The sequence below is a fragment of the Oncorhynchus clarkii genome, unplaced genomic scaffold, assembly GCF_045791955.1.
Source record: "Oncorhynchus clarkii lewisi isolate Uvic-CL-2024 unplaced genomic scaffold, UVic_Ocla_1.0 unplaced_contig_6721_pilon_pilon, whole genome shotgun sequence".
Lineage (NCBI taxonomy): Eukaryota > Metazoa > Chordata > Actinopteri > Salmoniformes > Salmonidae > Oncorhynchus > Oncorhynchus clarkii.
In genome coordinates this window covers 266,085-291,981 of record NW_027260976.1, presented here as the reverse complement: position 1 = coordinate 291,981, position 25,897 = coordinate 266,085, and the positions used below count along the sequence as shown (strand labels likewise).

The window sequence follows — 25,897 nt, the reverse complement described above, 5'->3', positions numbered from 1 at the left end:
CTCTCTCCCACTACATTTACCACTACATTTACCCCTCTCTCCCACTACATTTACCCCTCTCTACCACTACATTTACCCCTCTCTACCACTACATTTACCCCTCTCTCTCCCACTACATTTACCACTACATTTACCCCTCTCTCCCACTACATTTACCCCTATCTACCACTACATTTACCCCTCTCTCTCCCACTACATTTACCACTACATTTACCCCTCTCTCCCACTACATTTACCCCCCTCTCTCCCACTACATTTACCCCTCTCTCCCACTACATTTACCCCTCTCTCTCCCACCACATTTACCACTACATTTACCCCTCTCTCCCACTACATTTACCCCTCTCTCTCCCACTACATTTACCCCTCTCTCTCCCACTACATTTACCCCTCTCTCTACCAATACATTTACCCCTCTCTCTACCAATACATTTACCCCTCTCTCTCCCACTACATTTACCCCTCTCTACCACTACATTTACCCCTCTCTCTCCCACTACATTTACCCCTCTCTACCACTACATTTATCACTACATTTACCCCTCTCTACCACTACATTTACCCCTCTCTCTACCACTACATTTACCCCTCTCTCTACCACTACATTTACCCCTCTCTCTACCACTACATTTACCCCTCTCTACCACTACATTTACCCCTCTCTACCACTACATTTACCCCTCTCTCCCACTACATTTACCACTACATTTACCCCTCTCTACCACTACATTTACCCCTCTCTACCACTACATTTACCCCTCTCTCTACCACTACATTTACCCCTCTCTCTCCCACTACATTTACCCTCTCTCCCACTACATTTACCCCTCTCTCCCACTACATTTACCCCTCTCTCCCACTACATTTACCCCTCTCTACCACTACATTTACCCCTCTCTCCCACTACATTTACCCCTCTCTACCACTACATTTACCCCTCTCTACCACTACATTTACCCCTCTCTACCACTACATTTACCACTACATTTACCCCTCTCTCTCCCACTACATTTACCACTACATTTACCCCTCTCTCCCACTACATTTACCCCTCTCTACCACTACATTTACCCCTCTCTACCACTACATTTACCCCTCTCTCTCCCACTACATTTTCGACTACATTTACCCCTCTCTCCCACTACATTTACCCCTATCTACCACTACATTTACCCCTCTCTCTAGCACTACATTTACCACTACATTTACCCCTCTCTCCCACTACATTTACCCCCCTCTCTCCCACTACATTTACCCCTCTCTCCCACTACATTTACCCCTCTCTCTCCCACCACATTTACCACTACATTTACCCCTCTCTCCCACTACATTTACCCCTCTCTCTCCCACTACATTTACCCCTCTCTCTCCCACTACATTTACCCCTCTCTCTCCCACTACATTTACCCCTCTCTCCCACTACATTTACCCCTCTCTACCACTACATTTACCCCTCTCTACCACTACATTTACCCCTCTCTACCACTACATTTACCCCTCTCTCCCACTACATTTACCCCTCTCTCCCACTACATTTACCCCTCTCTCTACCACTACATTTACCCCTCTCTCCCACTACATTTACCCCTCTCTCCCAGTACATTTACCACTACATTTACCCCTCTCTACCACTACATTTACCCCTCTCTACCACTACATTTACCCCTCTCTCCCACTACATTTACCACTACATTTACCCCTCTCTCTACCACTACATTTACCCCTCTCTCTACCACTACATTTACCCCTCTCTACCACTACATTTACCCCCCTCTCTCCCACTGCATTTGCCACTACATTTACCCCTCTCTCCCACTACATTTACCCCTCTCTACCACTTCAATTACCCCTCTCTCCCACTACATTTACCACTACATTTACCCCTCTCTCCAACTACATTTACCACTACATTTACCGCTCTCTACCACTACATTTACCCCTCTCTACCACTACATTTACCCCTCTCTCCCACTACATTTACCACTACATTTACCCCTCTCTACCACTACATTTACCCCTCTCTCTAACACTACATTTACCCCTCTCTCCCACTACATTTACCACTACATTTACCCCTCTCTACCACTACATTTACCCCTCTCTACCACTACATTTACCCCCCTCTCTCCCACTACATTTGCCACTACATTTACCCCTCTCTCCCACTACATTTACCCCTCTCTACCACTACAATTACCCCTCTCTCCCACTACATTTACCACTACATTTACCCCTCTCTCCCACTACATTTACCACTACATTTACCGCTCTCTACCACTACATTTACCCCTCTCTACCACTACATTTACCCCTCTCTACCACTACATTTACCCCTCTCTCTACCACTACATTTACCCCTCTCTCTCCCACTACATTTACCACTACATTTACCCCTCTCTCCTACTACATTTACCACTACATTTACCCTTCTCTCCCACTACATTTACCACTACATTTACCCCTCTCTACCACTACATTTACCCCCCTCTCTCCCCCTACATTTACCCCCCTCTCTCCCACTACATTTACCCCTCTCTCCCACTACATTTACCCCTCTCTCCCACTACATTTACCCCTCCCTCTCTCCCACTACATTTACCCCTCTCTCTCTACCACTACATTTACCCCTCTCTCTCTACCACTACATTTACCCCTCTCTCTCTACCACTACATTTACCCCTCTCTCTACCACTACATTTACCCCTCTCTCTCTACCACTACATTTACCCCTCTCTCTACCACTACATTTACCCCTCTCTCTACCACTACATTTACCCCTCTCTCTACCACTACATTTACCACTACATTTACCCCTCTCTACCACTACATTTACCCCTCTCTCTACCACTACATTTACCCCTCTCTCCCACTACATTTACCACTACATTTACCCCTCTCTACCACTACATTTACCCCTCTCTACCACTACATTTACCCCCCTCTCTCCCACTGCATTTGCCACTACATTTACCCCTCTCTCCCACTACATTTACCCCTCTCTACCACTTCAATTACCCCTCTCTCCCACTACATTTACCACTACATTTACCCCTCTCTCCAACTACATTTACCACTACATTTACCGCTCTCTACCACTACATTTACCCCTCTCTACCACTACATTTACCCCTCTCTCCCACTACATTTACCACTACATTTACCCCTCTCTACCACTACATTTACCCCTCTCTCTAACACTACATTTACCCCTCTCTCCCACTACATTTACCCCTCTCTACCACTACATTTACCCCTCTCTACCACTACATTTACCCCCCTCTCTCCCACTACATTTGCCACTACATTTACCCCTCTCTCCCACTACATTTACCCCTCTCTACCACTACAATTACCCCTCTCTCCCACTACATTTACCACTACATTTAACCCTCTCTCCCACTACATTTACCACTACATTTACCGCTCTCTACCACTACATTTACCCCTCTCTACCACTACATTTACCCCTCTCTACCACTACATTTACCCCTCTCTCTACCACTACATTTACCCCTCTCTCTCCCACTACATTTACCACTACATTTACCCCTCTCTCCTACTACATTTACCACTACATTTACCCCTCTCTCCCACTACATTTACCACTACATTTACCCCTCTCTACCACTACATTTACCCCCCTCTCTCCCCCTACATTTACCCCCCTCTCTCCCACTACATTTACCCCTCTCTCCCACTACATTTACCCCTCTCTCCCACTACATTTACCCCTCTCTCCCACTACATTTACCCCTCTCTCTCTACCACTACATTTACCCCTCTCTCTCTACCACTACATTTACCCCTCTCTCTCTACCACTACATTTACCCCTCTCTCTACCACTACATTTACCCCTCTCTCTACCACTACATTTACCCCTCTCTCTCTACCACTACATTTACCCCTCTCTCTACCACTACATTTACCCCTCTCTCTACCACTACATTTACCCCTCTCTACCACTACATTTACCCCTCTCTACCACTACATTTACCCCTCTCTCCCACTACATTTACCCCTCTCTCTCTACCACTACATTTACCCCTCTCTCTCTACCACTACATTGACCCCTCTCTCTCTACCACTACATTTACCACTCTCTCTACCACTACATTGACCCCTCTCTCTCTACCACTACATTTACCCCTCTCTCTCTACCACTACATTTACCCCTCTCTCTCTACCACTACATTTACCCCTCTCTCTCTCTACCACTACATTTACCCCTCTCTCTCTACCACTACATTTACCCCTCTCTCTCTCCCACTACATTTTTGTGTTGTTCAGTCTCCCTGTGATACTGTAATATTTCCACAGAGATGAAGAAACAGCAACCAGATCAGATTGTAGTAAGATGCTGATCTGACAGCTTTGAGACACACACAGTCTGCCTACATTAGACCGTGTCTGATGGGCCCTGGACCAAAGTAGTGCACGGTATAGGGAATAGGGTACTAGGGATGTTGTGGTACCCTGGGCCTGTGTTATAAAGTGTTTTCCAATAGGAGTGCTGACCTAGGATACATTTTAATGGACGAGGTGCACGTAATGCAACACCAGCACTTCTCCTCTGACGTGCTTTATGTCCCTCTGGTGTTTCCATCCAGGATTTACCTCAGTGATTTACCTAAAAGGCTCAGAACTACACGGACTGGATTTCTCTTTCCATCTCCGCGGACCGGCGCCCGTGTCTCACCGGGCCATGTCTCCGGAGGACCTATTCTCACTTGGGGTCAAAGGCTTTTACATAACAGTGGTCAACGTCAACGCCTTCTCACATTGCAACTGTCTGGCTTGTTGATTCTGCTCTTTTCCAGTCATCACTGTCAGCCCCAGCTAGCACCATTTCACTAGTACAATATAAGGGTGTATATGCTAGTGCAGCGCTGGTGTCTGTGTGGACGGGCGGCGCTGGTGACGGGCGGCGCTGGTGACGGGCGGCGTTGGTGACGGGCGGCGCTGGTGGTGGGCGGCGCTGGTGGCTGGTGGCGGGCGGCGCTGGTGGCGGGCGGAGCTGGTGATGGGTGGAGCTGGTGACGGGCAGAGCTGGTGACGGGTGGATGGATGGAGCTGGTGTCTGCGTGGATGGGCGGAGCTGGTGTCTGCGTGGGCGGGCGGAGCTGGTGTCTGCGTGGGCGGGCGGAGCTGGTGTCTGCGTGGGCGGGCGGAGCTGGTGTCTGCGTGGCGTTAGCCGTGGGCAGATCTCTGAGCAGTGAAGCTGTGGTCGGTATCTTGAGGTCACCAGTGATGTCCGGGTTGAGCCTCTGATCCTGTGTGATTTTATGCTCAGAATCAAATTCTTACTACAGTGATGACGACGTGTGTTTGAGTTCATCTCTGGTTAATTTGTGATTTCTATCCAGTGACTGGTGCTTGTTGATTTGTGTTCCTTACTTGGCCATTACAGAGGTACTGAGTCTCTGCTCATGTGTAATTGACTACTTAGTCAATGCTAACGACTTAGTCAATGCTAACGACTTAGTCAATGCTAACTACTTAGTCAATGCTAACGACTTAGTCAATGCTTACTACTTAGCATGAGGACTGCAGATGTGGCCAGGGCAATAAATTATAATGTCTGTACTGTGAGACGCCTAAGACAGTACTACAGGGAGACAGGACGGACAGGTGATCGTCCTCGCAGTGGCAGACCACGTGTAACACCTGCACAGGATCGGTACATGTGAACATCACACCTGCAGGACAGGTACAGGAAGGCAACAACTGCCCGAGTTACACCAGGAACACACAATCCCTCCATCAGTGCTCAGACTGTCCGCAATAGGCTGAGAGAGGCTGGACTGAGGGCTTGTAGGCCTGTTGTAAGGCAGGTCCTCACCAGACATCACTGGCAACAACATCGCCTATGGGCACAAACCCACCGTCGCTGGATCAGACAGGACTGGCTAAAAGTGCTCTTCACTGACGAGTCGCGGTTTTGTCTCACCAGGGGTGATGGTCGGATTCGCGTTTATCGTGGAAGGAATGAGCGTTACACTGAAGCCTGTACTCTGGAGCGGGATCGATTTGGAGGTGGAGGGTCCATCATGATCTGGTGCGGTGTGTCACACATCGGACTGAGCTTATAGTCATTGCAGGCAATCTCAACGCTGTGCGTTACAGGGAAGTGGTTCAAGTGGCTCATCCTGACATGACCCTCCAGCATGACAATGCCACCAGCCATTCTCTGCGTGATTTCCTGCAAGACAGGAATGTCGGTGTTCTGCCATGGCCAGCGACGAGCCCGGATCTCAAACTCATTGAGCACGTTTGGGACTTGTTGGATCGGAGGGTGAGGGCTAGGGCCATTCCCCCCCAGAGATGTCTGGGACCTGTTGGATCGGAGGGTGAGGACTAGGGCCATTCCCCCCCAGAGATGTCTGGGACCTGTTGGATCGGAGGGTGAAGGCTAAGGCCATTCCCCCCAGAGATGTCTGGGACATGTTGGATCGGAGGGTGAGGGCTAGGGCCATTCCTTCCAGAGATGTCTGGGACCTGTTGGATCGGAGGGTGAGGGCTAAGGCCATTCCCCCCCAGAGATGTCTGGGACCTGTTGGATCGGAGGGTGAGGGCTAGGGCCATTCCCCCCCAGAGATGTCTGGGACCTGTTGGATCGGAGGGTGAGGGCTAGGGCCATTCCCCCCAGAGATGTCTGGGACCTGTTGGATCGGAGGGTGAGGGCTAGGGCCATTCCCCCCAGAGATGTCTGGGACCTGTTGGATCGGAGGGTGAAGGCTAGGGCCATTCCCCCCTGAAAGTCTGGGAACTGTTGGATCGGAGGGTGAGGGCTAGGGCCATTCCCCCCTGAAATGTCTGGGAACTGTTGGATCGGAGGGTGAGGGCTAGGGCCATTCCCCCCTGAAGTGTTTGGGAACTTGCAGGTGCCTTGGTGGAAGAGTGGGGTAACATCTGACAGCAAGAACTAACTAATCTGGTGCAGTCCATGAGGAGGAGATTCACTGCAGTACTTAATGCAGCTGGTGGCCACATCAGATATTGACTGTTACTTTTGATTTTGACTTCCCTCTTTGTTCACGTGCAAAGTATTAGCATTTCTATCGGCGCAGTTTTCAGCTGTGTAGTGAAGTCCTTTGTCTTTTCTCCCGCTCTTTCTTACATGCTCCTCCCGTTCCATCATATTAGTGTAGTCCACTAGGGACTTTTTATTGCAGTATGTAGTAATCAATGTGTAACCTATTCTGTTTGTGCATGTAATAATGTGTGGTTAGTTAGTTAGTTAGTAAATATATAATTAAGCCGATGTGTATATCGCTGATTCATATTTTATGCTAGGGTTTTGCGACATTTAGAAAGCGACTGATAGAAGAACAATTAATGAATGACTGAAATGTGATTTATATCTTTAGAGTTAATTCAGAAAACGGCTACTTTTTCATGGTTCCCCAAAATTGCCGATGAGTTAGTTGTTACATGTGTAATTTAATCATCGTGATAATTAAACAGTTAATCAATTTGATAAAACCATCGTCATCACATTTCTGACACGACTTCGTCAATGATTACTGTTTACTCAATGCTTACTACTCAATGATTACTACTCAGTCAATGCTTACTACTCAGTCAGTGCTTACTACTCAATGCTTACTACTCAGTCAATGCTTACTGTTTAGTCAATGCTTACTACTCAATGATTACTACTCAGTCAATGCTTACTACTCAGTCAGTGCTTACTACTCAATGCTTACTACTCAGTCAATGCTTACTGTTTAGTCAATGCTTACTACTCAATGCTTACTACTCAGTCAGTGCTTACTACTCAGTCAGTGCTTACTACTCAGTCAGTGATTACTACTCAGTCAATGCTTACTACTCAGTCAGTGCTTACTACTCAATGATTACTACTCAGTCAGTGCTTACTACTCAATGATTACTACTTAGTCAATGCTTACTGTTTAGTCAATGCTTACTAGTCAATGCTTACTACTCAGTCAGTGCTTACTACTCAGTCAGTGCTTGCTACTCAGTCAGTGCTTACTACTCAGTCAATGCTTACTACTCAGTCAGTGCTTACTACTCAATGATTACTACTCAGTCAGTGCTTACTACTCAATGATTACTACTTAGTCAATGATTACTACTCAGTGCTTACTACTCAGTCAGTGTTAACGACTCTGTCGACAGTACAGAAATAGTATGAAAGCTGGAAACTGTCCAACCCCCAGTGTTTACTACAGTCATGACCAGTGTTTACTACAGTCATGACCAGTGTTTACTACAGTCATGACCAGTGTTTACTACAGTCATGACCAGTGTTTACTACAGTCATGACCAGTGTTTACTACAGTCATGACCAGTGTTTACTACAGTCATGACCAGTGTTTACTACAGTCATGACCAGTGTTTACTACAGTCATGACCCGTGTTTACTACAGTCATGACCCGTGTTTACTACAGTCATGACCCGCGTTTACTACAGTCATGACCAGCGTTTACTACAGTCATGACCAGCGTTTACTACAGTCATGACCCGTGTTTACTACAGTCATGACCCGTGTTTACTACAGTCATGACCCGTGTTTACTACAGTCATGACCCGTGTTTACTACAGTCATGACCCGTGTTTACTACAGTCATGACCCGTGTTTACTACAGTCATGACCCGTGTTTACTACAGTCATGACCCGTGTTTACTACAGTCATGACCAGTGTTTACTACAGTCATGACCCGTGTTTACTACAGTCATGACCCGTGTTCACTACAGTCATGACCAGTGTTTACTACAGTCATGACCAGTGTTTACTACAGTCATGACCCGTGTTCACTACAGTCATGACCAGTGTTTACTACAGTCATGACCAGTGTTTACTACAGTCATGACCCGTGTTTACTACAGTCATGACCCGCGTTTACTACAGTCATGACCCGTGTTTACTACAGTCATGACCCGTGTTTACTACAGTCATGACCCGTGTTTACTACAGTCATGACCCGTGTTTACTACAGTCATGACCCGTGTTTACTACAGTCATGACCCGTGTTTACTACAGTCATGACCAGTGTTTACTACAGTCATGACCCGTGTTTACTACAGTCATGACCCGTGTTTACTACAGTCATGACCCGTGTTTACTACAGTCATGACCCGCGTTTACTACAGTCATGACCCGCGTTTTGTTTTATACGTGAACACGCTACAATGTTCGGGTTTCTGGGGTCAAGAGTGGTTGACTTCCGGTCAGAATGAAATGCTTACTACTGTGTTTTTAATGTCGTCTCCGTGGTCATCGTGTTTGTTTTGCGGTCCTGCAGGTTGACCCTGGAGCAGAAGGAGTTGTGTCGGAGCAGACTGAAGCTGCTGTGCTACCTGGACCGCCTGGCCACCTACGAGGTAAGACCGCAAACTACAGCTCTTCTCTTCTCCAAAAAAAGTTGTTCTGAAATGGACCTGAGACTTTTCCTCCATGGACCCGAATAAATAACGTTTTAAAATATGGAGGACAGGTCCGACTGGACCCGAAGACGACCAGACCCGACCCCGTATCAGACCCGCTCGGGTCCGATCCGAGTGGGGGAAGCAACAGAAAATATATATTAATGCATGAACCAAGGGAGAGAGGAATGGGGTTGGTAGGAGGGGCCTGCTGTGTGTTTGTGACTTGTGTGTGGCTGAGTGGCGCGAGGAGGAGCGAGACTGTAGTTACCTGTACTGAACCTCGAGAGCAGTGGTTCTCAAACGTTTTATCATCCCATACCCTTCAAACATTCAACCTCCATCTGTACCTCCTCTAGCACCAGGGTCAGCTGTACCCCCTCTAGCACCAGGGTCAGTGCACTCTCAAATGTTGTTTTTTTACCATCATTGTAAGCCTGCCCCACACACACACACACACACACACACACACACACACACACACACACACACTACACACACACTATACGATACATTTATTAAACATAAGAATGAGTGTGAGTTTTTGTCACGACCCGGCTCGTGGGAAGTGACGAAGAGCTCTTATAGGACCAGGGCACAAATAATAATATAATAACAATCAATAATGTTGCTCTTTATTTAATTATCTTAAGCACTGATCTTATTTGTTCATCAAAAATGGTGAATAACTCACCACAGGTTAATGAGAAGGATGTGCTTGAAATGATGCACATAACTCTGCAAATGTTGGGTTGCATTGGAGAGAGTCTGTCTTAAATCATTCTCCACACACAGTCTCTGCCTGTGTTTAGTCTTCATGCTAGTGAGGGCTGAGAATCCTCTCTCACATTGGTACGTGGTTGCAAAGGGCATCATTGTCTCGACACATTTCCAAAGGCAAAGGCTTCTGATTTTAAATTCAATTTTTCACAGAACCGCTTGTTGCAACATCAATGAGGCTGTTTAAGATATTGTTAAGTGGACTGGAGGCAGGGCACGAAGAGGATAACGAATCCAGTTGTTTGTGTCGTCTGTTTTCGGGAAAGTACCTGCTTTATCGCGCACCCAACTCACTCAGGTGCTTCACTATATCACATTTGACATGGTCCGTAAGCTTGAGTTCATTTGCACACAACAAATCATACAATGACAGAAAGACCTGTGTGTTGTCCTTGTTAATGAAGACAGAGAAGAGCTCCAACTTCTTAATCACAGCCTCAATTTTGTCCCGCACACTGAATATAGTTGCAGAGAGTAATCGTAGATTCAGATCATCCAGAAGAGAAAAAAACATCCCCCAGACAGTCGTGTGAGAAACTCGTCATCATCAAGCGCTCAGACAAGACATTATGGTCAGTAAAGAAAACTTTAAGCTCGTCTCTCATTTCAAAAACACGTGTCAATACTTTGCCCCTTGATAACCAGCTCACTGTGTTGAGGATCAGCGTGGTGGATGTGCTGTTACCCTCACCACCTGGGGGCGGCCCGTCAGGAAGTCCAGGATCCAGTTGCAGAGGGAGGTGTTTAGTCCCAGGTTCCTTAGCTTAGTGATGAGCTTGGAGGGAACAAAATGGTGTTGAACACTGAGCTGTAGTCAATGAATAGCATTATTACATAGGTGTTCCTCTAGTCCAGGTGGGTGAGGGCAGTGTGGAGTGAAATAGCCTCATCTGTGGATTTGTTAACATGGGTATTTTTAACACTTTATTGTTTTAATAGAGTGGTTAAGGTCTGCCCTACACCAAGTTAACAAACCTGTTTCCTGTTTAGTAGTGTGGTGGATGGGACTACCAGCTCTCTGTAACCTAGAGGGCAACCAGTGGGTCCATCTCCTCTATACCACCCACCTGGTAGTGTGGTGGATGGGACTACCAGCTCTCTGTAACCTAGAGGACAACCAGTGGGTCCATCTCCTCTATACCACCCACCTGGTAGTTTGGTGGATGGGACTACCAGCTCTCTGTAACCTATAGGACAACCAGTGGGTCCATCTCCTCTATACCACCCACCTGGTAGTGTGGTGGATGGGACTACCAGCTCTCTGTAACCTCCCTCTCTCCCCCGTTCACCCTCTACCTCCCCCTCTCTAGGATATATTAGGTGGTCCCGATGCTGCAGAACAGAGATATGACTCAGAGTTCTTTAAGAAGTTCCGGAACCAGAATATCATTCTGTCAGCCAGAACCTACGCCAGGGTAAACCCTTCTTCTGTACCCTTACACTGTGTCTCTGTCGTCTCTGTCGTCTCTGTCGTCTCTGTCTCTGTCTCTCTGTCGTCTCTGTCTCTCTGTCGTCTCTGTCTCTCTGTCGTCTCTGTCTCTCTGTCGTCTCTGTCTCTCTCTCTGTCTCTCTCTCTCTCTGTCTCTCTCTCTCTCTCTCTCTGTCTCTCTCTCTGTCTCTCTCTCTGTCTCTCTGTCTCTCTGTCGTCTCTGTCTCTCTGTCGTCTCTGTCTCTGTCGTCTCTGTCTCTGTCGTCTCTGTCTCTCTCTGTCGTCTCTGTCTCTCTCTGTCGTCTCTGTCTCTCTCTCTCTCTCTGTCTCTCTCTCTCTCTCTCTCTCTCTGTGTGACTACTTTTGGTTACTACATGATTCCATATGTGTTATTTCATAGTTTTGATGTCTTCACTATTACTCTACAATGTAAAAATAAAATCCCTTGAGTAGATGTGTCCAACCTTTAGACCGGTGCTGTATATCAACTGTTTATTGATTTATATATATATACAGTGCCTTGCGAAAGTATTCGGCCCCCTTGAACTTTGCGACCTTTTGCCACATTTCAGGCTTCAAACATAAAGATATAAACTGTATTTTTTTGTGAAGAATCAACAACAAGTTGGACACAATCATGAAGTTGAACGACATTTATTGGATATTTCAAACCTTTTTAACAAATCAAAAACTGAAAAATTGGGCGTGCAAAATTATTCAGCCCCCTTAAGTTAATACTTTGTAGCGCCACCTTTTGCTGCGATTACAGCCGTAAGTCGCTTGGGGTATGTCTCTATCAGTTTTGCACATCGAGAGACTGAATTTTTTTCCCATTCCTCCTTGCAAAACAGCTCGAGCTCAGTGAGGTTGGATGGAGAGCATTTGTGAACAGCAGTTTTCAGTTCTTTCCACAGATTCTCGATTGGATTCAGGTCTGGACTTTGACTTGGCCATTCTAACACCTGGATATGTTTATTTTTGAACCATTCCATTGTAGATTTTGCTTTATGTTTTGGATCATTGTCTAGTTGGAAGACAAATCTCGTTCCCAGTCTCAGGTCTTTTGCAGACTCCATCAGGTTTTCTTCCAGAATGGTCCTGTATTTGGCTCCATCCATCTTCCCATCAATTTTAATCTTCCCTGTCCCTGCTGAAGAAAAGCAGGCCCAAACCATGATGCTGCCACCACCATGTTTGACAGTGGGGATGGTGTGTTCAGCTGTGTTGCTTTTACGCCAAACATAACGTTTTGCATTGTTGCCAAAAAGTTCAATTTTGGTTTCATCTGACCAGAGCACCTGCTTCCACATGTTTGGTGTGTCTCCCAGGTGGCTTGTGGCAAACTTTAAACGACACTTTTTATGGATATCTTTAAGAAATGGCTTTCTTCTTGCCACTCTTCCATAAAGGCCAGATTTGTGCAATATACGACTGATTGTTGTCCTATGGACAGAGTCTCCCACCTCAGCTGTAGATCTCTGCAGTTCATCCAGAGTGATCATGGGCCTCTTGGCTGCATCTCTGATCAGTCTTCTCCTTGTATGAGCTGAAAGTTTAGAGGGACGGCCAGGTCTTGGTAGATTTGCAGTGGTCTGATACTCCTTCCATTTCAATATTATCGCTTGCACAGTGCTCCTTGGGATGTTTAAAGCTTGGGAAATCTTTTTGTATCCAAATCCGGCTTTAAACTTCTTCACAACAGTATCTCGGACCTGCCTGGTGTGTTCCTTGTTCTTCATGATGCTCTCTGTGCTTTTAACGGACCTCTGAGACTATCACAGTGCAGGTGCATTTATACGGAGACTTGATTACACACAGGTGGATTGTATTTATCATCATTAGTCATTTAGGTCAACATCGGATCATTCAGAGATCCTCACTGAACTTCTGGAGAGAGTTTGCTGCACTGAAAGTAAAGGGGCTGAATAATTTTGCACGCCCAATTTTTCAGTTTTTGATTTGTTAAAAAAGTTTGAAATATCCAATAAATGTCGTTCCACTTCATGATTGTGTCCCACTTGTTGTTGATTCTTCACAAAAAAATACAGTTTTATATCTTTATGTTTGAAGCCTGAAATGTGGCAAAAGGTCGCAAAGTTCAAGGGGGCCGAATACTTTCGCAAGGCACTGTAAATATATGTTTTCCCTCTACCTAATCTATTTTTTAATATATATATTTTTTGTGTGGGGGGGGGGGGGTGCGTTTGATTATGCTTTGAATGTCCTGTAGCTAAATGGGTTTGTTAACCTGTTGCGACGACCAAACCCGGATCCGGGATTCTATTTATAGACCTAAGCTCATTACCATAACGCAACGTTAACTATTCATGAAAATCGCAAATGAAATGAAATAAATATGCTAGCTCTCAAGCTTAGCCTTTTGTTAACAACACTGTCATCTCAGATTTTCAAAATATGCTTTTCAACCATAGGAAAACAATCATTTGTGTAACAGTAGCTAGCTAGCGTAGCATTTAGCGTTAGCATTAGCGTTAGCATTAGCGTTAGCATTTAGCAGGCAACTATCACAAAAACAAGTAAAGCCTTCAAATAAAATAACTTACCTTTGAAGAACTTCTGATGTTTTCAATGAGGAGACTCTCAGTTAGATAGCAGATGCTCCGTTTTTCCAAAAAGATTCTTTGTGTATTAGAAATAGCTCCGTTTTGTACATCACATTTGGCTACCAAAAAAAAAAAAAAAAAAAAAAAAAAAAACGAAAATTCAGCCCTCAAAACGCGAACTTTTTTCCAAATTAACTCCATAATATCGACTGAAACATGGCAAACGTGGTTTAGAATCAATCCTCAAGGTGTTTTTCCACATATCTCTTCAATGATATATCCTTCGTGGAAGCCTGGTTTCTCCTTGCTCTCAAATGGAAAAATAATTGCACCTGGCTTTACGCTCCAATTTCGACGCAGGGACACCAGGCGGACACTTGGAAAATGTAGTCTCTTATGGTCAATCTTCCAATGATATGCCTACAAATACGTCACAATGCTGCTAACACTTTGGGGGAACGACAGAAAGTGTAGGCTCATTCCTTGCGCAATCACAGCCATATAAGGAGACAATGGAAAACAGAGCTTCAGAAATTCTGATCATTTCCTGGTTGATGCATCATCTTGGTTTCGCCTGTAGAATGAGTTCTGGGGCACTTACAGACAATATCTTTGCAGATTCTGAAACTTCAGAGTGTTTTCTTTCAAAAACTGTCAAGAATATGCATAGTCGAGCATCTTTTCGTGACAAAATATCGCGCTTAAAACGGGAACGTTTTTTATCCAAAAATGAAATAGCGCCCCTAGAGATCAAAGAGGTTAAAATCCATCTTTGTCTCTGTTCTGACTTCCTCTTTTCTAATGTCCTGTTTTATACCTCTAGGAGAGTAATGTCCAGGCACTGGACATCCTGTTCACCTATCATGGAGCAGAGCTTCTCCAACACCGATTGGCTATCCTCTTCAACTTCCCAGAAACCACCTCGCCACACGAGTACACCATCCTGCTGCCGGAGGCCTGGTGAGAGAGCGACGCACACACTCATTGTTTTCTATTGGTGTTGATAGTTTTTAGAACACTGATGTCAGTCTGGGGGATGTTGGCCTGGGCCCAGGACACTGATGTCAGTCTGGGGGATGTTGGCCTGGGCCCAGGACACTGATGTCAGTCTGGGGGATGTTGGCCTGGGCCCAGGACACTGATGTCAGTCTGGGGAATGTTGGCCTGGGCCCAGGACGCTGATGTCAGTCTGGGGGATGTTGGCCTGGGCCCAGGACACTGATGTCAGTCTGGGGGATGTTGGCCTGGGCCCAGGACACTGATGTCAGTCTGGGGGATGTTGGCCTGGGCCCAGGACACTGATGTCAGTCTGGGGGATGTTGGCCTGGGCCCAGGACACTGATGTCAGTCTGGGGGATGTTGGCCTGGGCCCAGGACACTGATGTCAGTCTGGGGGATGTTGGCCTGGGCCCAGGACACTGATGTCAGTCTGGGGGATGTTGGCCTGGGCCCAGGACACTGATGTCAGTCTGGGGGATGTTGGCCTGGGCCCAGGACACTGATGTCAGTCTGGGGAATGTTGGCCTGGGCCCAGGACACTGATGTCAGTCTGGGGAATGTTGGCCTGGGCCCAGGACACTGCTGTCAGTCTGGGGAATGTTGGCCTGGGCCCAGAACACTGATGTCAGTCTGGGGGATGTTGGCCTGGGCCCAGAACACTGATGTCAGTCTGGGGAATGTTGGCCTGGGCCCAGGACACTGATGTCAGTCTGGGGAATGTTGGCCTGGGCCCAGGACGCTGATGTCAGTCTGGGGAATGTTGGCCTGGGCCCAGGACGCTGATGTCAGTCTGGGGGATGTTGGCCTGGGCCCAGGACGCTGATGTCAGTCTGGGGGATGTTGGCCTGGGCCCAGGACGCTGATGTCAGTCTGGGGGATGTTGGCCTGGGCCCAGGACACTGATGTCAGTCTGGGGAATGTTGGCCTGGGCCCAGGACACTGATGTCAGTCTGGGGAATGTTGGCCTGGGCCCAGGACACTGATGTCAGTCTGGGGAATGTTGGCCTGGGCCCAGGACACTGATGTCAGTCTGGGGGATGTTGGCCTGGGCCCAGAACACTGATGTCAGTCTGGGGGATGTTGGCCTGGGCCCAGAACACTGATGTCAGTCTGGGGAATGTTGGCCTGGGCCCAGGACGCTGATGTCAGTCTGGGGAATGTTGGCCTGGGCCCAGGACGCTGATGTCAGTCTGGGGAATGTTGGCCTGGGCCCAGGACACTGATGTCAGTCTGGGGGATGTTGGCCTGGGCCCAGGACACTGATGTCAGTCTGGGGGATGTTGGCCTGGGCCCAGGACACTGATGTCAGTCTGGGGGATGTTGGCCTGGGCCCAGGACACTGATGTCAGTCTGGGGGATGTTGGCCTGGGCCCAGGACACTGATGTCAGTCTGGGGGATGTTGGCCTGGGCCCAGGACACTGATGTCAGTCTGGGGGATGTTGGCCTGGGCCCAGGACACTGTGGTTGATCTGGGGATGTTGGCCTGGGCCCAGAACACTGTGGTTGATCTGGGGATGTTGGCCTGGGCCCAGAACACTGTGGTTGATCTGGGGATGTTGGCCTGGGCCCAGGACACTGGTTGATCTGGGGATGTTGGCCTGGGCCCAGGACACTGTGGTTGTTCTGGGGATGTTGGCCTGAGCCCAGGACACTGATGTCAGTCTGGGGATGTTGGTCTGTGCCCAGGACACTGATGTTGATCTGTGGTTAAAATTAAATAAAATGAAATGATCAGTAAACATTACACTCACAGAAGTTTCAAATTAAATAAAGACAATTCAAATATAATGTCTATATACAGTGTTGTAATGATGTGCAAATAGTTAAAGTACAAAAGGGAAAATAAATCAACATAAATATGGGTTGTATTTACAATGGTGTTTGTTCTTCACTGGTTGCCCTTTTCTCGTGGCAACAGGTCACAGATCTTGCTGCTGTGATGGAACACTGTGGAATTTCAAATTCTTTGTGTGTCTGTGTAATCGTTCGTGTAAAACTGAAAGCGCGAACCACTGCTTTTAATCAGGGCAAGGTGTCTGGTAACATGACCGAATACAAACAGTGCAGCTATTCCCTCCGCAAGGCTATCAAACAAGCTAAGCGTCAGTACAGAGACAAAGTAGAATCTCAATTCAACGGCTCAGACACAAGAGGCATGTGGCAGGGTTTACAGTCAATCACGGACTACAGGAAGAAATCCAGCCCAGTCACGGACCAGGATGTCCTGCTCCCAGGCAGACTAAATAACTTTTTTGCCCGCTTTGAGGACAATACAGTGCCACTGACATGGCCTGCAACGAAAACATGCGGTCTCTCCTTCACTGCAGCCGAGGTGAGTAAGACATTTAAACGTGTTAACCCTCGCAAGGCTGCAGGCCCAGACGGCATCCCCAGCCGCGCCCTCAGAGCATGCGCAGACCAGCTGGCCGGTGTGTTTACGGACATATTCAATCAATCCTTATCCCAGTCTGCTGTTCCCACATGCTTCAAGAGGGCCACCATTGTTCCTGTTCCCAAGAAAGCTAAGGTAACTGAGCTAAATGACTACCGCCCCGTAGCACTCACATCCGTCATCATGAAGTGCTTTGAGAGACTAGTCAAGGACCATATCACCTCCACCCTACCTGACACCCTAGACTCACTCCAATGTGCTTACCGCCCAAATAGGTCCACAGACGATGCAATCTCAACCACACTGCACACTGCCCTAACCCATCTGGACAAGAGGAATACCTATGTGAGAATGCTGATCATCGACTACAGCTCGGCATTTAACACCATAGTGCCCTCCAAACTCATCATCAAGCTCGGGGCCCTGCGTCTGAACCCCGCCCTGTGCAACTGGGTCCTGGACTTCCTGACGGGCCGCCCCCAGGTGGTGAGGGTAGGCAACAACATCTCCTCCCCGCTGATCCTCAACACTGGGGCCCCACAAAGGTGCGTTCTGAGCCCTCTCCTGTACTCCCTGTTCACCCACGACTGCGTGGCCACGCACGCGTCCAACTTAATCATCACCTTAACCCGGACATATGGACGAGCGATGTCAGAGCAGAACGGACTAAGATACAGTAGAATAGGATAGAATGCAGTATATACATAGATTAAGATATAGTAGAATAGTATAGAATACAGTATATACATAGATTAAGATATAGTAGAATAGGATAGAATACAGTATATACATAGACTAAGATATAGTAGAATAGTACAGAATGCAGTATATACATAGACTAAGATATAGTAGAATAGTACAGAATACAGTATATACATAGACTAAGATATAGTAGAATAGTACAGAATACAGTATATACATATGAGATGAGTAATACATAGACTAAGATATAGTAGAATAGTACAGAATGCAGTATATACATATGAGATGAGTAATACATAGACTAAGATATAGTAGAATAGTACAGAATACAGTATATACATATGAGATGAGTAATACATAGACTAAGATATAGTAGAATAGTACAGAATGCAGTATATACATATGAGATGAGTAATACATAGACTAAGATATAGTAGAATAGTACAGAATACAGTATATACATATGAGATGAGTAATACATAGACTAAGATATAGTAGAATAGTACAGAATGCAGTATATACATATGAGATGAGTAATGCAGGATATGTAAACATTATTAAAGTAACTAGTGTTCCACTCCTTAGGGTGGCCAGTGATTTCTAGTCTATGATCTCTTTGGCCTTCCTGTGACATCCTGTGACATCGGGTCGTGTAGGTGTCCTGGAGGGCAGGTAGATTGCCCCCGGTGATGCGTTGTGCAGACCTCACTACCCTCTGGAGAGCCTTACGGTTGAGGGCGGAGCAGTTGCCGTACCAGGCGGTGATACAGCCCAACAGGATGCTCTCGATTGTGCATCTGTAGAAGTTTGTGTTTTTGGTGAACAGCTACATTTCTTCAGCCTCCTGAGGTTGAAGAGGCGCTGTTGTGCCTTCTTCACCACGCTGTCTGTGTGGGTGGACCATTTCAGATGGTCAGTGATGTGTACGCCGAGGAACTTGAATCTTTCCACCTTCTCCACTACTGTCCAGTCGATGTGGATTGGGGGGTGCTCCCTCTGCTGTTTCCTGAAGTCCACGATCATCTCCTCAGCTTTGTTGACGTTGACTGAGAGGTTGTTTTCCTGACACCACACTACCAGAGCTCTTATGGCTTATATTTACATCATACTGCTCTCTCTCTCTCTCACTAAAATTCAGATTTGATTATTTATTGACATTAAATACAATTAGTAGATATTGCTGTAGTAGTATAATGGTACAGTAGTTCAGTAAATACAGTTTAATGCAGATCTCTCGCTCTCATTTCAATTACATTTTCAATTTAAGGGTCTTTATTGGCATGGAAAACACATGTTGACATTACCAAAGCAAATAAAGTAGATAATAAACAAAAGTGAAATAAACAATAAAAATGAACAGTAAACATAGAAGTTCCAAAATAAGAAGTTCATTCAAATGTCATTATTTATATATATACAGTGTTGTAGTGATGCTTCTGTCGCTCACTCTCCTTTCTCCTCTATTCTATTCTATTCTCTCTCCTCTCTCATTTCTATTCTCTCTATTCTCTCTCCTCTCTCATTTCTCTCCTCTCTCTAATCTTTATTCTCTCTCATTTCTCTCCTCTCTCTTCTCTCTATTCTCTCTCCTATCTCCTTTCTCTCTCTCATTTCTCTATTCTCTCTCCTCTCTATTCTCTCTCCTCTCTATTCTCTCTCCTATCTCCTTTCTCTCTCTCATTTCTCTATTCTCTCTCCTCTCCTTTCTCTCTCTCCTTTCTCTCTCTCATTTCTCTATTCTCTCTCCTCTCCTTTCTCTCTATCCTTTCTCTCTCTCATTTCTCTCTTCTCTATTCTCTCTCCTCTCTCCTCTCTATACTCTCTCCTCTCATTTCTCTCCTCTCTATTCTCTCTCCTCTCTCCTTTCTCTCCTCTCTCCTCTCTATTCTCTCTCCTCTCTCCTCTCTATACTCTCTCCTCTCATTTCTCTCCTCTCTATTCTCTATTCTCTCTCCTCTCTCCTTTCTCTCTCTCCTTTCTCTCCTCTCCTCTATTCTCTCTCCTCTTTCCTTTCTCCCTCTCATTTCTCTCCTCTCTATTCTCTCTTCTGTATCTTTATTTTTCTGTATTTCTCTCTCTTTGTGGGGTGTCTGCAGTCTCTTCTCCACTATTTTCCTTCCTCCACCCCCCCTCTCTCTATTCCCCTCGCTCTCAACCCCCTCCTCTCTCTATTCCCCTCGCTCTCAACCCCCTCCTCTCTCTATTCCCCTCGCTCTCAACCCCCTCCTCTCTCTATTCCCCTCGCTCTCAACCCCCCCTCTCTCTATTCCCCTCGCTCTCCACCCCCTCCTCTCTCTATTCCCCTCTCTCTATTCCCCTCGCTCTCAACCCCCTCCTCTCTCTATTCCCCTCGCTCTCAATCCCCTCCTCTCTCTATTCCCCTCGCTCTCAACCCCCTCCTCTCTCTATTCCCCTCGCTCTCAACCCCCTCCTCTCTCTATTCCCCTCGCTCTCAACCCCCCCTCTCTCTATTCCCCTCGCTCTCCACCCCCTCCTCTCTCTATTCCCCTCGCTCTCAACCCCCTCCTCTCTCTATTCCCCTCGCTCTCAACCCCCTCCTCTCTCTATTCCCCTCGCTCTCAACCCCCTCCTCTCTCTATTCCCCTCGCTCTCCACCCCCTCCTCTCTCTATTCCCCTCGCTCTCCACCCCCTCTCTATTCCCCTCGCTCTCCACCCCCTCCTCTCTCTATTCCCCTCGCTCTCCACCCCCTCCTCTCTCTATTCCCCTCGCTCTCCACCCCCTATTCCCCTCGCTCTCCACCCCCTATTCCCCTCGCTCTCCACCCCCTATTCCCCTCGCTCTCCACCCCCTATTCCCCTCGCTCTCCACCCCCTCCTCTCTCTATTCCCCTCGCTCTCCACCCCCTCTCTCTATTCCCCTCGCTCTCCACCCCCTCCTCTCTCTATTCCCCTCGCCTTCCACCCCCTCCTCTCTCTATTCCCCTCGCTCTCCACCCCCTCCTCTCTCTATTCCCCTCGCCTTCCACCCCCTCCTCTCTCTATTCCCCTCGCTCTCCACCCCCTCTCCACCCCCTCTCTCTTTTCCCCTCGCTATCCACCCCCTCCTCTCTCTATTCCCCTTGCTCTCCACCCCCTCCTCTCTCTATTCCCCTCGCTCTCCACCCCCTCCTCTCTCTATTCCCCTCGCTCTCCACCCCCTCCTCTCTCTATTCCCCTCGCTCTCCACCCCCTCCTCTCTCTATTCCCCTCGCTCTCCACCCCCTCCTCTCTCTATTCCCCTCGCTCTCAACCCCCTCCTCTCTCTATTCCCCTCGCTCTCAACCCCCTCCTCTCTCTATTCCCCTCGCTCTCCACCCCCTCTCTCTATTCCCCTCGCTCTCCACCCCCTCTCTCTATTCCCCTCGCTCTCCACCCCCTCTCTCTTTTCCACCCCCTCTCCACCCCTTCTCTCTATTCCCCTCGCTCTCCACCCCCTCTCTCTATTCCCCTCGCTCTCAACCCCCTCCTCTCTCTATTCCCCTCGCTCTCCACCCCCTCTCTCTATTCCCCTCGCTCTCCACCCCCTCCTCTCTATTCCCCTCGCTATCCACCCCCTCCTCTCTCTATTCCCCTCGCCACCCCTCCCTCTATAACTGCTTCCCGGCAGGGCTCTGCTGGCTCTACCTGCAGCAGAGCGGACTCTGAAAGCATCAGTCTGACTAGAGGAGAAATAGAAGTGTCTTCATCGTAATGTTGTAGGGCTTGTAAGGTTTCTCGAACACACCTGTCCCTAGGTGTCCACAAGTCTCTCTCTCTTAATCAAAATTGGATTTGTTTTCGAATCCTTTGTGGGTCTGTGTAATCTGAGGGAAATGTCTCCTAATATGGTCATACAAAGTAATTATCTTTTTGTTTTCTCATGATTTGGTCTCTCCCTTTTTCTCTCTCTCTCCCCTATTTCTTTCGGGTTATCTCGTTCTCTCGCTCTAGTAGAGGCTTATGTAGATATGAGGAACATGGGCAGAATGAATAATTAACTTATTTCATTGATATCTGCTCTCTGTGCTCTCTTTCTCTTCTGCTCTCTCTCTCTCTGTCACTCTCTGTCGCTCTCTGTCACTCTCTGTCACTGTCGCTCTCTGTCTCACTTTCGCTGCCTTCTTAAGACAATGTTTTCTCCCTAGACCGTGAGTTTTTAGAGAACAGAGCGAGAGAGAGAGAGGGGGAGAGAGGGATGCAGGAAGATTGAGTTGGTATATCTACAGTGCCTTGCGAAAGTATTCGGCCCCCTTGAACTTTGCGACCTTTTGCCACATTTCAGGCTTCAAACATAAAGATATAAAACTGTCTTTTTTTGTGAAGAATCAACAACAAGTGGGACACAATCATGAAGTGGAACGACATTTATTGGATATTTCAAACTTTTTTAACAAATCAAAACTGAAAAATTGGGCTTGCAAAATTATTCAGCCCCCTTAAGTTAATACTTTGTAGCGCCACCTTTTGCTGCGATTACAGCTGTAAGTCCACAGATTCTCGATTGGATTCAGGTCTGGACTTTGACTTGGCCATTCTAACACCTGGATATGTTTATTTTTGAACCATTCCATTGTAGATTTTGCTTTATGTTTTGGATCATTGTCTAGTTGGAAGACAAATCTCCGTCCCAGTCTCAGGTCTTTTGCAGACTCCATCAGGTTTTCTTCCAGAATGGTCCTGTATTTGGCTCCATCCATCTTCCCATCAATTTTAACCATCTTCCCTGTCCCTGCTGAAGAAAAGCAGGCCCAAACCATGATGCTGCCACCACCATGTTTGACAGTGGGGATGGTGTGTTCAGGGTGATGCGCTGTGTTGCTTTTACGCCAAACATAACGTTTTGCATTGTTGCCAAAAAGTTCAATTTTGCTTTCATCTGACCAGAGCACCTTCTTCCACATGTTTGGTGTGTCTCCCAGGTGGCTTGTGGCAAACTTTAAACGACACTTTTTATGGATATCTTTAAGAAATGGCTTTCTTCTTGCCACTCTTCCATAAAGGCCAGATTTGTGCAATATACGACTGATTGTTGTCCTATGGACAGAGTCTCCTACCTCAGCTGTAGATCTCTGCAGTTCATCCAGAGTGATCATGGGCCTCTTGGCTGCATCTCTGATCAGTCTACTCCTTGTATGAGCTAAAAGTTTAGAGGGACGGCCAGGTCTTGGTAGATTTGCAGTGGTCTGATACTCCTTCCATTTCAATATTATCGCTTGCACAGTGCTCCTTGGGATGTTTAAAGCTTGGGAAATCTTTTTGTATCCAAATCCAGCTTTAAACTTCTTCACAACAGTATCTCGGACCTGCCTGGTGTGTTCCTTGTTCTTCATGATGCTCTCTGCGCTTTTAACGGACCTCTGAGACTATCACAGTGCAGGTGCATTTATACGGAGACTTGATTACACACAGGTGGATTGTATTTATCATCATTAGTCATTTAGGTCAACATTGGATCATTCAGAGATCCTCACTGAACTTCTGGAGAGAGTTTGCTGCACTGAAAGTAAAGGGGCTGAATAATTTTGCACGCCCAATTTTTCAGTTTTTGATTTGTTAAAAAAGTTTGAAATATCCAATAAATATCGTTCCACTTCATGATTGTGTCCCACTTGTTGTTGATTCTTCACAAAAAAATACATTTTTATATCTTTATGTTTGAAGCCTGAAATGTGGCAAAAGGTCGCAAAGTTCAAGGGGGCCGAATACTTTCGCAAGGCACTGTATTTTGGGGCGATCGTTATCGATCAGTACCATCTTGATTAATATATGTGTTGTATGATAAACACCACTACACTAAAACATATTTTAAAGAACTTCCAGTGGTCCGTCCTTTATAACTTCTTATGGCTCCACCCCCCCTCCCAACAGTCCTTTATAACTTCTTATGGCTCCACCCCCCTCCCAACAGTCCTTTATAACTTCTTATGGCTCCACCCCCCCTCCCAACAGTCCTTTATAACTTCTTATGGCTCCACCCCCCTCCCAACAGTCCTTTATAACTTCTTATGGCTCCACCCCCCTCCCAACATTCCTTTATAACTTCTTATGGCTCCACCCCCCCTCCCAACATTCCTTTATAACTTCTTATGGCTCCACCCCCCCTCCCAACAGTCCTTTATAACTTCTTATGGCTCCACCCCCCTCCCAACATTCCTTTAAAACTTCTTATGGCTCCACCCCCCTCCCAACATTCCTTTAAAACTTCTTATGGCTCCACCCCCCCTCCCAACATTCCTTTATAACTTCTTATGGCTCCACCCCCCTCCCAACATTCCTTTATAACTTCTTATGGCTCCACTCCCCCTCCCAACATTCCTTTATAACTTCTTATGGCTCCACTCCCCCTCCCAACAGTCCTTTATAACTTCTTATGGCTCCACCCCCCCTCCCAACATTCCTTTATAACTTCTTATGGCTCCACCCCCCCTCCCAACATTCCTTTATAACTTCTTATGGCTCCACCCCCCCCCCCCCCCCTCCCAACATTCCTTTAAAACTTCTTATGGCTCCACCCCCCCTCCCAACATTCCTTTATAACTTCTTATGGCTCCACCCCCCCTCCCAACATTCCTTTATAACTTCTTATGGCTCCACCCCCCCTCCCAACATTCCTTTATAACTTCTTATGGCTCCACCCCCCCTCCCAACATTCCTTTATAACTTCTTATGGCTCCACCCCCCCCCCCCCCCCCTCCCAACATTCCTTTAAAACTTCTTATGGCTCCACCCCCCCTCCCAACATTCCTTTATAACTTCTTATGGCTCCACCCCCCCCTCCCAACATTCCTTTATAACTTCTTATGGCTCCACCCCCCCTCCCAACATTCCTTTATAAAACTTCTTATGGTTAGGGGTTCCAGTGGTTCGTCCTTTATAAAAGTTGCAGTGTACTGCAGAATTCTGTGGCATGTTATTTAAGTTTGAACCACTGGTACCATTAATGCTAGTTAGTGCTAGTTTGAACACCAGAGAGCGTCTTTGAGAAGCATTTGATAGCCTTCAATAGTGGCTATACTAGAGATTTTAAAACCTTTTTTTTGTGAAAACATAGTATATGGGACTGATGTTTAAGATATGTTGCTTAATTAATTAGTTTACTATTATGGTGTTTCTTTATCAACGAAAAAGGAAAACTCTCAGGGATGGAACGGAAAATATGGCGCTGTACAATGTGACGGTCGGGAGTACAGTGCTAAATAATCCCTGTGTTGTGGCAGAGACCGGGGTTCAATTCCCCGACGGGGAGGAAGGAGTAGGCCTTATAAATAAGAATTTGTTCTTAACTGACTTGCCTAGTTAAATTAAGGTTACAGTAAGAGTATAACATTTCTACACCCTAATTTTCTAATTCTAGTCTAACCAATACCCAAACGGAGATTCAGTGAAAATAAAAATCTCATTGATTTATCAAGACCAGTTCCCATGCTGGTCTCAGAGCAGTGTGAAACGATGCTAGAATAGTTGTAGGCTTTTGCTTCTAACTTCAATATGCTCTTTAAATAAATATGACCCACAGCACTTTTAACAGCACATTACTCAACACTCATGACTCATGTCGCCTACGGTAGACCTACAATATATTGAATAATAAGACGTGACTCTCCTCCAATAATTACATATAGAGGACTGGAGGATTCTAAATATAAACCAAAAGCCA

General features: G+C 46.7%; 1 protein-coding gene across 1 annotated transcript in view; it reads left to right on the top strand.

Annotated features, from left to right (window-relative positions):
* LOC139402755 (NBAS subunit of NRZ tethering complex-like) overlaps positions 1-25,897 on the top strand; it is a 283,040-nt gene that overhangs the window by 66,721 nt on the left and 190,422 nt on the right. Inside the window, exons 19-21 of the mRNA XM_071146672.1 lie at positions 9,273-9,351; positions 11,484-11,588; positions 14,990-15,126. Coding sequence (XP_071002773.1) covers positions 9,273-9,351; positions 11,484-11,588; positions 14,990-15,126 — 321 coding nt within the window. The remainder of the gene's footprint in view (positions 1-9,272; positions 9,352-11,483; positions 11,589-14,989; positions 15,127-25,897) is intronic.